Source organism: Chiloscyllium plagiosum, unplaced genomic scaffold (assembly GCF_037043375.1).
Source record: "Chiloscyllium plagiosum isolate Xiang-an unplaced genomic scaffold, Cpla_swu_hap1 HiC_scaffold_21, whole genome shotgun sequence".
NCBI classification, from domain to species: domain Eukaryota; kingdom Metazoa; phylum Chordata; class Chondrichthyes; order Orectolobiformes; family Hemiscylliidae; genus Chiloscyllium; species Chiloscyllium plagiosum.
Window position 1 is genome coordinate 48,547,178 of NW_028270159.1, and position 13,261 is coordinate 48,560,438.

Here is a 13,261-nt window from a genome sequence, read left to right on the forward strand (position 1 = left end):
TCTGGTGCTTCAGATGGTTGTAAAGAGTCAACTGTGGTTTAGAGTTGAAAGAGTAAGATTTGCAGTTTTCTTTTCCTAAAGGATATTAATAAATCCATGGAATAACGAATGAAAAGTGTTAAAAGTGTTAAGCAAATCTAAGGAGGAAAAGTGAAAAGTATTAAGCAAATCTAAGGTGGATGTTGAGAAGCTCATGAAATGGGGAGACGCATTATCGTTCTCTCTCTGTCTGTCTGTCTTTTTCTCTCTCTTTTTCTCTCTCTCTCTTCGTATGTGTGTGTGTCTCTCTCTGTTTGTCTGTCTCCACACCTGTCTCCCTTGCAGGTAGTTGTTTTGCTTATCTCACAAACCAGTAATGTGCTATATGAATTTCACTGCTGGTAAATGGCTAGGTGTGCTGGCTATGCATTCAGAAAACTGATCCATCATATTTCACAGTGTATCCATTCAGCTACATGACACGCAAGATACTGACCGTGCTCAACCAGCCAGCGCATGCAGTATTCACGGCTTAATGTCCAACATTAGATTCTGCAATTGGACAATGTTTACTGGTTAATCCTGAACTGGTGAAGAACTATGCTGACGACCAAATTGTCAGTCAGACTCAGTGTATCGCCATAAAGTCATAGAATCCTACAGTGCAGTTAGAGGCCATTTAGCCCATCAAGTCTGTACAGACCCTCCGAACAGCATCCCACCCAGATCCACCACATAATGATCTCTGATCCAGCATCTTTAAACATTAGAATTATTGATTTATTAAAAAAGCAAGATTTAATTGACAGAGATGCAAGGTTGATTAACATACAGTTTGAAATATGAAAGTATTTAATAATCCAACTCGAAATAATGATGCCCTTAATAATCCAACTCGAAAAGATGTTTGCTGGCTGGTCAGTATTTATTGCCCATCCCTGGTTGCCATTGAGAAGGTAGTGGTGAGCTGTCGTCCTGAACCATTGCAGTTCACGTGCTGTAGGTTGACCCATACTGCCCTTAGGGGGAGAATTCCAGGATTTTGACCCAGTAACGATGAAGGAACAGCAATACATTTCCAAGTTAGGATGTCAAGTGGCTAGGAGGGGAACTTGCAGGTGGTGGTGTTCCTGTGTATTTGCTGCCCTTGTCCTTAGAGATGGAAGTGACTTAGGAGAGTGCTGTCAAAGGGTCTTTGGTAAATCTCTACAATGCATCTTGTAGATATTACACATTGCTGCTATCGAGTATCAGTAGTGGAGGGAATGGATGCTTGTGGATGTGGTACCAGTCAAGCAGGCTGCCTTGTTCTGGATGGTGTCAAACTTCTTGAGTGTTGTTGCGGTGGCACTCATCCAAGCAAATGGGGAGTATTTCATCTCACTCCTGACTTGTGCATTGTAGATGATGGTCAGACTTTAGGGAGTCAGGAGATGAGTTACTTGCCGCAGTATTCCTAGCCTGTAACTTGCTCTTGTAGCCACTGTGTTTATGTGGTGAATCCAGTTGATTTTCTAGTCAATGGTAACCCCCATGATGTTGATAGTGGTGACACATTAAATGTTAAGGTGTGGTGGTTAGATTAATTCTTATTGGAGATATTACCTGACATTTGTGTGGCATGAATGATGTATGCCACTTATCAGCCAAAGCTTGAATAATGTCTAGATCTTGTTGCATTTGAACATCGACTGCTAAAATATTGGTGGCATTCCAAATGGTGCTGAACGTTGTGCTGTCATTAGCGAACATACTCACTTCTGACATTATGATTGAGGGAAGGTCACAGATGAAGCAGTTAAAGCTGTTTGGTTCTAGGACAGTACCTTGAGGGCCATATGCCAGGCCATGAGGTCATAGATTGTGTTGGAGTATAATTCTGCTGCAGCTGATGGCCCACAGTTCCTGATGGATGCCCAGTCTTGAGTTGCTAGATCTATTCATAATCTGTCCCGTTTTGCATCATGATAGTGCCACACAACATATTCCTCAATGTGAAGGTGAAACCTTGTCTCCACAAAGAGTAATGTAATAGTTATTCCTACTGATACTGTCATGGACAGATGCATCTGCGGCAGGCAGATTGGTGAGGATGTAGTCAAGTATGTTTTTACATCTTGTTGGTTCTTTTTCCACCTGCCGCAGACTTATTCTAGCAGCTATGTCCTTTAGTAGCCGACCAACTCGGTTGGTGGTGCTGTTACCAAGTCACTCTTGTTGAATTCCCATAGCAATTCCCTCCCAACTCTGATTTCCAGTGAGTCATAGAATAATACAGCACAGAAACAGGCCCTTCAGCCCAAACTGGTCCATGCTGAACATGGTGCCCACACACTAGTTCCAATTACCCACATTTAGTCCATATCCCTCAAAACCCTGGTACCTATCCAAATGTTTTTTAAATGTTGCTATTGTACCTACCTCAACCACTTTCTCTGGCAGCCCATTCCATATATGAGTAACTCTCTGCCTGATGAGGTTGCCCCGCTGGTCCTCCTTAAATCTTTCCCCTCTCACCTTAAACCTAGTGGTTTTGGGAAAGAAAAAGTGTGCACAATGTCTCTTCACTGGCCTTTTGAAAAGTAAAATTGGTCTGGATATTTCCTCAGTACTTCAAATGAACAGAATTCACAAAGCTTTAGTCTGGAATTCCCAGAATATACTAATTATGAAAACACTTTTCTTGCTATCAGAGACTCCTACTATAGGAAAGATGTTATTGAACTGGAAAGAGTGCAAAAAAGATTTATAAGGGTGTTACCAAGACTGGAGGGTTTGAGTTATTTTGAGAGGCTGTATAGACTGGGACATTTTCCCTGGAGTGTAGGAGGCTGAGGGGTGACCTTATGAAGGTTTATAAAATCATGAGGGGCTGGATAGGGTGAATACGCAAGGTATTTTCCCCACGGTAGGGGAGTCCAAAACTAGAGGACGTAGACTTAAGTTGAGAGGGGAAAGATTTAAAAGGGACCTGACGATGTTGCATATATGAAACGAGCTTCCAGAGGAAGTGGTAGAAGTGAGTACAACATCAACATTTAAAAAAAAAACATTTGGACAGTTAATGGATAAGAGGTTTGGAAGGATATGGGCCAAATGCAGGTAAATAGGACTAATTCAGTTTGGGGACCTGGTTGGCATGGATGAGTTGGGTTTAAGGGCATGTTTCCGTGCTGCATGACTCAAATCCCATTTTCAGCCTATGTAGCTGTATTGGATACCAGTAGGAGGATTCCACCAATATTAACAAAACCAGGGTCTTGTCTTCAGAACTATGAGAGGGTTTGTAAGGGGTTATTGTTGATGTCTTGTCTGAACAGAATAATAAGGTTCAAAAACAACCTCAGAAGGAGCAGTGATGGAGTAGTCAACAATTTGGAGAGATGACAGGATTTATTTGTTTTTGTTTGAATTGGCATCATCCCAGTGCATGTCATTATGTGACTAATGCTTTGTGTTTCTCCCTCTAACAGAGGTCTGGATGCCTTTGGGCGACTGTGGGATTTACGGACGGGTCGATGCATCATGTTCTTGGAGGGACATCTGAAGGAGATCTATGGGATCAGTTTCTCTCCCAATGGGTCAGTGAACTTCCAGAAACCCTTTGACAAACTATTGCTTGGAAAATTACTGGCGTGCAATCTTAGTATGAAATTAGAAGGAGGGTAGCAAACTCACTTACAAGTTAATAAGAATGAAGAAATCGAAGAGATCAGGGCAGTTTTTCCAAAATGATTAGCCTTTAGATTCAGATCTGGAGCCATTTTTGCTTGTCTGTGTGTGTTATTGATTTTAATCCAAGCCGAGATGTGATTGTATCTTTAGCTCATGCCATATTAGGAGATACAAGTTAACCCCTTGAAAGGCTAAAGGGATTTTAATGAGATGGGGAATGGTCTACAAGATGTCAGAAGAAGTTTGTGTCAGAATGGGAACTTGTGCTTCAGATAAAACAAGCAGTACTTTGAAGAAAAATAAGCTCAGTTCTCAGGATGAGAAGAGGCATTTAGGGAACAGGTCCACAGGACATTCAATGCAACGTTGTAAAGCTGTAAGTGAAAAACAAATAGAATTCTAGAGTTTTTTCACAGGAAGAATGTAATCAGGAAGAAAATAGATCATGACGATCTAATTATAAAATCTTCATAATTCCTCAATTAGACCATTATGTGTAATGTTGGATGCCAAGCGACAAGAAAATATTGAGGCACAATAGGGTGAGAACATTACAGATTTGCTGCAATCTGGTATCGAAATACAGATGTAATAAATTCTCTCTGTGCATGAAATTGTGAATTTGCCTATCTGTGTCAAAATGTAAGTAACATCAAAAATCACTATCCATGGGCAAAAGTCGTGAATCCATGATTTTTAATCACTTTTTATCAAGTTTCACACTCGTTAATTTTCATTGTTTGGGGAGGGTGTGTCAGGAAATGAATCCTTGCTAACATGGAGGAATGACTCCCACGATATACTTGGAAAGAGTGCACGTCCTCCCCTTACGTCAACACAGACTGTTGAGTTATTTAATAAACGCGTTACAATATTGTCATGTTACAAAAAGGTGAATCATGGTTAGCTAGATGCAGATCTTTTCCAGTGGCTGTCTAGAATGAAGGGTCACACATAATATTAAACACGACAGGTTTAGAGCAGAAATACTTGAGCAGAAAGCCGCAAGGCTGTTGAATTCACCTCCAGAATTGGCAATGTAGGCATAGGCTGTTAACATTGCAAGAGGTAAATTTCAAAAAAAGACTGAGTTGAGAGGCTTGTCCCATGTTTTGGGTTCTGCAGATTTTTATACATGTGTTTCTCAGTACTACACTGAAGTGAAGCATGATCTGTAGTCAGTATGCAGGATAGAGCTAATTCACAGAAAATGAAAGAAACAGACAGATTAAAAAGTGGTACATAACATAACTGTGGTTGTGTCTGGGTGATTTCCATGGAGAAGCAATTTAGACTATGCTCTGTAAATCATACTTTCTGCCATTGTCCCCGTAATGTAGCCAAGCAGTGTTCTTACAATGCATTTTGTATACACCCTGCTGTTTATTCAGCAAAATGGATGGTTAGAGTTAATGCCCCCATATCATAATGTGTACAGAGCTTTCCAATCATCCCACAACCAGAGTGGACACTGTCCATCTCCTCAGTAATGGCTACAAGCTCCAATTAGCAATTCAACACCCCCCCCCCCCCCCCCCAAAAAAAACATTTGTGGGTTCCCATCTGCTTTCCTGGAATGCGTGAAGGCACATAGTCCTCCTATGACTGTGCAGGTGTTGATGCTTTTTCAATATCAGGAATATAAGCAGTTGTTTGCCTTTGCCCAATGTTATGACGTGGTCATCCGTTGTTATTTTACTGACTCATTCCACATTCTGCTCTGCAATCTGCACATTATTTTGCACAAAGCTGCTGAGAGTCATGTGATATATTGACCCTTTGCTTTTGGCACTGTAACACAGGATCAGACAGTTTGTTGGGTTTGAGGTTGTGTCTCTGCCTGTACCGAACAACAATCTAGTTGTCAATTTCTCACTGTCAAATCTAAAAGTGACCCTTCGGTTCCGAAGAAGTGTCATCGGACTTGAAACATTAACTTCCTTTCTGTCTCACAGATGATGCCAGACCTGTTGAGTTTCTCCAGTACGTTTTGTTCTAATTTTAGATCTCCATTTTTCTTTAATTGCAAATTGACTTTTTTTTTTGTAGGTACCATACAGCAACAGGGAGTGGAGATAATACCTGCAAAGTTTGGGACCTTCGCCATCGGAAATGCATCTATACCATCCCAGCACACCAGAACCTCCTGTCTGCAGTCAGGTTTCAGCGTAAGTACTGTACAGAGAAACCCAGCAGGAGCACAATTGTTCTCCTTAGAGCAGAGCTGCTTAAAATGAGTTAGATTAGAGGTGTTCAGACTTAGGAGGGTTTGAGATAGAGAAGATAAGGAAAAACTGTTGCTCTACCACAAAATTCAGAGGTTACAGGTTTTGGGAATTGGCCAAATAACGAGCGTAAGATAAGAGTTGTTTTTGCATGTTGGGTAGTTGTGATCTAGAATGTACTCTCTGAAAAGGGGGTGGAAGTAGTTTCAATCGTTTTTAGAAAGAAATTCAGTAAGTATTGAGAAAATAAAGCTCTCAGGCCTGAGAGGATAGAGCAAGGGAGCTGGCTTGTATGTTTTGTGTTTCCAATGTGGAATGTCTGACCCCACCCTATGTAAAATCATTGCAGCGTGTGAGGGAATGAGGTGTTGTTTTAGTGGGGGTTTGCTAGTACATGTAAGAAGGTGATATCGTGACCAGTTCCTTCCTTGGTGCGCCATTTCTCATCCACTTCCATCTCTGAAATGCCTTCCTTTTATTACTTTCCAAATCTCCCACTGTCTAACAGCCAATTTATGTCTCCCTGCAGCCACAGATGGACATTACCTGTTGACCGGTGCCTATGACAACACTGCAAAGATTTGGACACACCCTGGGTGGTCACCCCTCAAAACCATGGCTGGGCATGAGGGCAAGGTGATGGGGTTGGACATCTCTCCAAACGGGCAGCTGATTGCCACATGTTCGTATGACAGGACCTTCAAACTCTGGACATCTGAGTAGACAGAATGGAGCAGAGCACTGACTACAGGCCACTCCTATTCTGGTGGAGGAGAGAAATTCCTTCTAGTAACTAATATATGACCAAAAGACTGGCAACTGGCCACGAGGTTCAACATCTCCAAGAAATGACACATCCAGTCATCAAGCACTCATTGCCATGGTCACCTGGAGACTTTGGTCATGTATTCTTATTGTCTTGGTGATTGACAGGTCTGTTGAGAATTGGATCTTCCCAATTCCAGTGAAACCTGAGCTGATTGTTACCAGTTTAAATTGACCTGGCCCTGCTCCACAGAAACAGCATAACTCTGAGGTGGAACCGACACTGAACAAGATCTTCTCTACTTGCAAGAACAAACCTCTGAGAAGATCGTGTTCTTTCTGTTCCTCACTGCCTTCTCATTTGTATCAACACCTTCAAAGAAACAACTGATTCAATCCTGGCACACCTACAGTCGAAATTAAAGATTAGCTGAGCCCAGCAGCTCTGAGCAAACCTTTGTGTGGCTGTTGGAATCCGGTGAAATCTGCAGAGTTGGAGATGAAATGTGTTAGTGATTTGAGTGTCAGTATAGCACTGAGCCCACAGCACTGTCAGTGATGACTGGAATTTGTGCGTGTGCAGTATTGTGTAAGCCACACAGGTGATGGTGTTCTCTAGCAATGCTTTTGTAATAAATATTTTGAAAATAAGTGTTGTTATAATTTCTGTATCAGACTAAATAATTTCCATTCAGTATGTGCACAACAGCACTTTGCATGTAAACCATCCAAACCTTTTGATTTGATTCAACTAATTTCTGGACATGTTCTATATCTTTCCAACCCCACTATTTCTAACCATTCAGACTCCAAATTAGATTGCAACCTGAAATGCACTCCATGATATTTGTCATTCTATGGGTAAGAGCCCACGCAGCTAATATGATTCATTGCACTCTGTCTTCAGGCTCAGCCTCTGTCCTTCAAACCTGATCTTGGTGTGCAGGTTCATAATTCCTTTAAAATAGAGTCGCAGGATAATGAAGAAGGCATTTGGTATGCTTTCCTTTATTGGTCAGAGTGTTGACTATAGGAGTTGGAAGATCATGTTGTAGCTGTACAGGGCATCGGTTAGGCCACTTTTGGAATATTGCGTGCAGTTCTGGTCCCTTCCTATTGGAAGGATGTTGTGAAACTTGAAAGGGTTCAGAAAAGATTTACAAGAATGTTGCCAGGTTTGGAGGATTTGAGCTGTAGGGAGAGGCTGAATAGGTTGCGGTTGTTTACCCTGGAACATAAGAGGCTGAGGGTGACCTTATAGAGGTTTATAAAATCATGAGGGCATGGATAGGGTAAACAGACAAAGTATTTTTCCCGGAGTTTGGGGGGGGGCGCATCCAGAACTAGACAGCATAGGTTCAGGGTGAGACAGGAAAGATATAAAAGGGAATCTAAGGGGCAACATTTTCATGGAGAGAGTGGTGTGGAATGAGCTGCTAGAGGAAGTGATGGAAGCTGGTACAATTACAGCATTTAAAAGGCATCTGGATGGGTATATGAATAGGAAGGGTTTAGAGGGATATGGGCCAAGTGCTGGCAAATGAGACTAGATTAGGTTAGGATATCTGGTCAGCATGGACGGGTTAAACGAAAGAGTCTGTTTCTGTGCTGTACACCTCTAGACTCTTATGATGTCATCATCCTTCTGAAAAAAGCATTCCTGATCTCAAGCATCCTTGTTAACTTCCACCCCATCTGCAACCTCTTTTTCACTCCAAAGTCCTTAAACATTTTGTTATCAAGCAAATCTAGTCTTTCATGAACTCCATGTTTATGTTCCTCCAATCAATTTTCAAGGGCCTATTGATTCAGTTGGATAAATGATTAGAGGTTGGTGCAGAATAATGCCAACAGCACAGGTTCAATCTCGTTACCTATCTGCTTCCCTTCTCCATCGCATATCTTGACAAAAGTAGGGATGCCACATGAGAGAGTAAAGCAGGATTCTGCCCCTGCTACAGACTTTTCTCAAAATCACAAACAGTTGTGACTGTAGCAATGCTAAACTAGTCTCCTCATTCTTCTGAAATGCATAAAGTTTCAGCATAGTGAGTAATCCATCCTTCCTCATTCTAATCCAGCTGGATGCTATAGTGTAAACCCAGTTCCATTCATACCTAGCTGGATATATCCAGCAACTTACTGGGAATGGATTCTCTTCGCGCTTTTGGACGATTATCTCTAGTGTTCCCCAAGAACGTCGCCTGGGCTCCCTACTATTCCTCATCCATCCTAGGTAATAATATTTGAAAACATCGAGTTTATTGGATCCCTCAAAGCTGCCACTTACGTTGATAGGGTTGCTAATAGAGTGTATGGTGTATTGGCTTTCATTAGCAGGGGGATTGAGTTTAAGAGCCTCGAGGTTATGCTGCACCTCTATAACGCCCTGGTTAGACCACACTTGGAATATTGTGTTCAGCTCTGGTCGTTTCATTGTAGGAAAGATGTAGAAGCTTTAGAAAGGATGTAGAGATTTACCAGGATGCTGTCTGGACTGGAAGCCATGCCTTAGGAAGAAAGGTTGAGGCAGCAAGGGCTTTTCTCATTGGAGTGAAGAAGCATGAGAGATGACTTGATAGAGGTAGGTTCTTTTACACTGAGCAATGGGTGTGTGGAATACACAGCTAGCAACGGTGTTAGAGTGGGATATGTTAAGGATATTTAAGCTACACTTGCATTGACACGTGGATGATAGTAAAATGAGGGATCTGTAGGTTAGTTTGATCTTAGAGTAAGATATGTCAGCACAACAACGAGGGCTGAAGGGCCTATACTGTGCTGTACTGTTCTATGTTATCATTTGTAGACTAAGGTCATCCAATTCTACCTCACTACTACCTCTGTTGACCCCCCGCCCACCGCAACTATCTCTAAATTGTCTGACATCCAGTACCAGATGATCATATATTTCGTCTATCAAAATATTTGGCAGCCTATCGCCATTGATTTAGTTCCTGAGAAAACTCTTTTCCTTAGGCAGTGGCTGCATCCCTCTGTTGCAATCCTGATGTCATATTTGACCATGAGAACAGTTGCTGATGCTTCATGTTATTCCTGAGACTGCCTTTTGCCACCTCCGTAAGATTGTCTAACTCTGCGCCTAATGCAGTTCATCTGCTGAAGGCCTCACCTATACCTTTCTCACTTAAATTTAATTATTTAACGAAGCGCCTCTATGTTCCATCCTCTGTAAATTCGAGGCCTTTTGAATCTCTGTTGTTGATGTCCTAACTCCCATCAAACCCTGTTTACCCATAAGCCCTGGGTTTGCTGACTTGCATTCATTCTTTGTTGAACAAAACCAAATTCGTGGTTTCCCTGTTTTATCCCTTATACTATATAAAAACTATATCATACCCTTAATTAAATTATTGCTTGCAACTCACTCCTGGGCTAGCAAGCTTTGAGAAGATTTGTAGCTTGATATCACCAACCCAAGGAAACCTAAATAGAAAGTGAGACATAGCACTAGTGCTTCACCAGAGGCTCACTGATTATGTTACCTAGCGTGGTGATGAAATGTCTGAAAACAAACCTTCCAGCTCAGCGAGCAAACTGACATCCGTTACTCCTGGGATTTTGTAACAAATATTGCAATTCCTTTGACTTGGACAAACAATATGCATTTCAAAGCTGATAGCCATGAAAGCTTAGTCTACTTTGACAAATATGTGAAGTTTGTTGTGGTTTTACCAATTGCTGGCTTAAGGGGTGAAATATAAATTCATCATGCTTACTACTTAATCCTTGTACATTATACTATGATCAAGTCTTGAACTACAACTGGAGGATGGTTTGTAGTTCTGGTCACCTCATTATAGGAAGATTCTGACTGCACTCTATGGACTGCAGTGCTTCGAGAAGGCACCTCGCTACTACCTCTTCAAGGGCAACTAGATTCAGGCAATAAATATTGCCCCAGCCAGTGATGCCCATTCCCCATAATAAGAGCATTCTTTTAAAAAAAAGGGTGCAGAGGAGATTTACCAGGGTCTTGAAGTATGATGGTTGAGTTTGTTTTTCTATAAGCAGCAGGTTAAGAGGGGACCTGATAGAGGTGTATAAGATTGAGGGGCCTAGACTGGATTAGAAAGTCTTCCTCTCATTGGTAGAGTGGTCAATAATCTGGGGTCATAGATTTAAAGTAAGTGGTGGAAGGCTAAGAGAGACGGTGAGAAATGTTATCACTGAGGGTGATGTGAATCTAGAGGTCCACTGCCTGAAAGGGTGAGTGATTTAGAAATTCTCAACACAGAGAATTCTGTGTGACCCCTCTACACACAGAATTCATTTTTATCCCACCTGTCCCTTAATTTAAACAGTATTTAGAAAGTCACTCGCATTACCACAGGCTCCAGGGCTTTGGGCTAAGAGTTGGAAAGTGGACTAGTTTAGTCAGATATTTGTTGATGGGCCAAATAACCATGTCTTGTGCTGTGTGAATCTAAATTGAACTTAGTAACCCGGACCACGGGTGCATTTCAGTCATCATTTTAAAATGATACTTTGACCTTACCTTATACTTTTTGTCAATATCATTTGAAGTGAAAACTAAACCAACGTAGATGAGGATAGTTGATTGGAGCTGAGGAGATCCTGTGCAGTACAAAAAAAATCAATGCCACGGATGGGACATGTAATAAAACACACAATGAGACAAGGGAACTAAGGTTTTGTAAACCGGAAGCAAGTGTAATTTTTAAAGCAGTATATAACCTTAAACTAATCCGTCATTTCATTTGATTTCAGTCCTGGTTGCATATATTATTGTTTGTGTATGCAAATTATCTAAACCCCCTTGATTAAGTTGTACTCTATAATTAAGCTTTATAGAGTTGTTAAATTCCAAGTTAAGTCCCTCACTCCTGATGCTTGGTGGAACTGTGTTGGGTGCTAGTGAGAAAAGAATCAAGTTCCCTACAGTTCAATAAGCCACCTGCACTACCTGTCAGACTGTGATTCATTACATGTTCTTGGCCACGCTTCTCGGGTGTGTCTGTTATTAAGGGATTCTATACTTAGCAGAGGCCAATGTTTTTGGAATAGGTAGCGATAATATTCTCTCTGCAGTCACAGTGTACTAGGAGTAATGTATCTACAAGATACACAAGCTCTTTGATAACACCTTCCAAAACTGTGACCTCTGTCATTTAAGTGGACAAGGACAGTATGTGGACGAGCACACCAGCATCTATGAGGTAATCTCCAAGTCACACACCATCCCGATTTGAAACTATACCATTTTTCTTCTTCTTTGCTGAGTCAAAATCCAAGGCAACTGTGGCTTAACCTTCACTGCACCAGAGGACAACTAGAGCCAGGCAAGCATTGTAACAATACTTACATTCCAAGAGTGAATTAGAATACAACCCAGATGGCCTCCTTCTTCAAGGACTGCAATTTCCCGGCAGATGTAGTCGCCGATGCCCTCCACCGCATCTCTTCCACTTCCCGCTCCTCCGTCCTTGAGCCCCGCCCCTCCAACCGCCACCAGGACAGAACCCCACTGGTCCTCACCCACCACCCCACCAACCTCCATGTACAACGTATCATCCGCCGTCATTTCCGCCACCTCCAAACGGACCCCACCACCAGTGATATATTTCCCTCCCCTCCCCTATCAGCGTTCCGAAAAGACCACTCCCTCCGTGACTCCCTCGTCAGGTCCACAACCCCCACCAACCCAACCTCCATTCCCGGCACCTTCCCCTGCAACCGCAAGAAATGCAAAACTTGTGCCCACACCTCCCCCCTTACTTCCCTCCAAGGGCCCAAGGGACACTTCCATATCCGCCACAAATTCACCTGCACCTCAACACACATCATCTATTGCATCCGCTGCACTCGGTGTGGTCTCCTCTATATTGGGGAGACAGGCCGCCTACTTGCGGAACGTTTCAGAGAACACCTCTGGGACACCCGGACCAACCAACCCAACCACCCTGTAGCCCAACACTTTAACTCCCCCTCCCACTCTACCAAGGACATGCAGGTCCTTGGACTCCTCCATCGCCAGACCATGGCAACAGGACGGTTGGAGGAAGAGCGCCTCATCTTCTGCCTGGGAACCCTCCAACCACAAGGGATGAACTCAGATTTCTCCAGTTTCCTCATTTCCCCTCCCCCCACCTTGTCTCAGTCAAATCCCTCGAACTCAGCACCGCCTTCCTAACCTGCAATCTTCTTCCTGACCTCTCCGCCCCCACCCCACTCCAGCCTATCACCCTCACCTTGACCTCCCTCCACCTATTGCATTTCCAAAGCCCCTCCCCCAAGTCCCTCCTCCCTACCTTTTATCTTAGCCTGCTGGACACACTTTCCTCATTCCTGAAGAAGGGCTTATGCCCGAAACGTCGATTCTCCTGCTCCTTGGATGCTGCCTGACCTGCTGCGCTTTTCCAGCAACACATTTTCAGTTCTGATCTCCAGCATCTGCAGCCCTCACTTTCTCCTACAACATTTGATTGGCTGATCTTAAATATTCAATGATTATCAGCTGAACTCTAAAGCTCAGGAGGCATCCCCTTTAGTGCACTTGGCTCTAGGATTGCTATTAATTTAGTGATGCAAGCCAGTCTCTTCCAATATCCCTGAAAATGAACTCTCTTGAAGTA

The 13,261-nt window shown here is 42.7% G+C and overlaps 1 protein-coding gene across 1 annotated transcript in view; it reads left to right on the forward strand.

The window, feature by feature from the left end:
• The window catches only part of prpf4 (pre-mRNA splicing tri-snRNP complex factor PRPF4), a 42,166-nt gene extending 34,874 nt beyond the window's left edge, over positions 1–7,292 (forward strand). Inside the window, exons 12-14 of the mRNA XM_043719868.2 lie at positions 3,453–3,560; positions 5,704–5,822; positions 6,409–7,292. Of these exons, the coding sequence (XP_043575803.2) occupies positions 3,453–3,560; positions 5,704–5,822; positions 6,409–6,602 (421 nt within the window). The 3' untranslated portion in view covers positions 6,603–7,292. The remainder of the gene's footprint in view (positions 1–3,452; positions 3,561–5,703; positions 5,823–6,408) is intronic.
• The last annotated feature ends 5,969 nt before the right edge of the window (positions 7,293–13,261 follow it).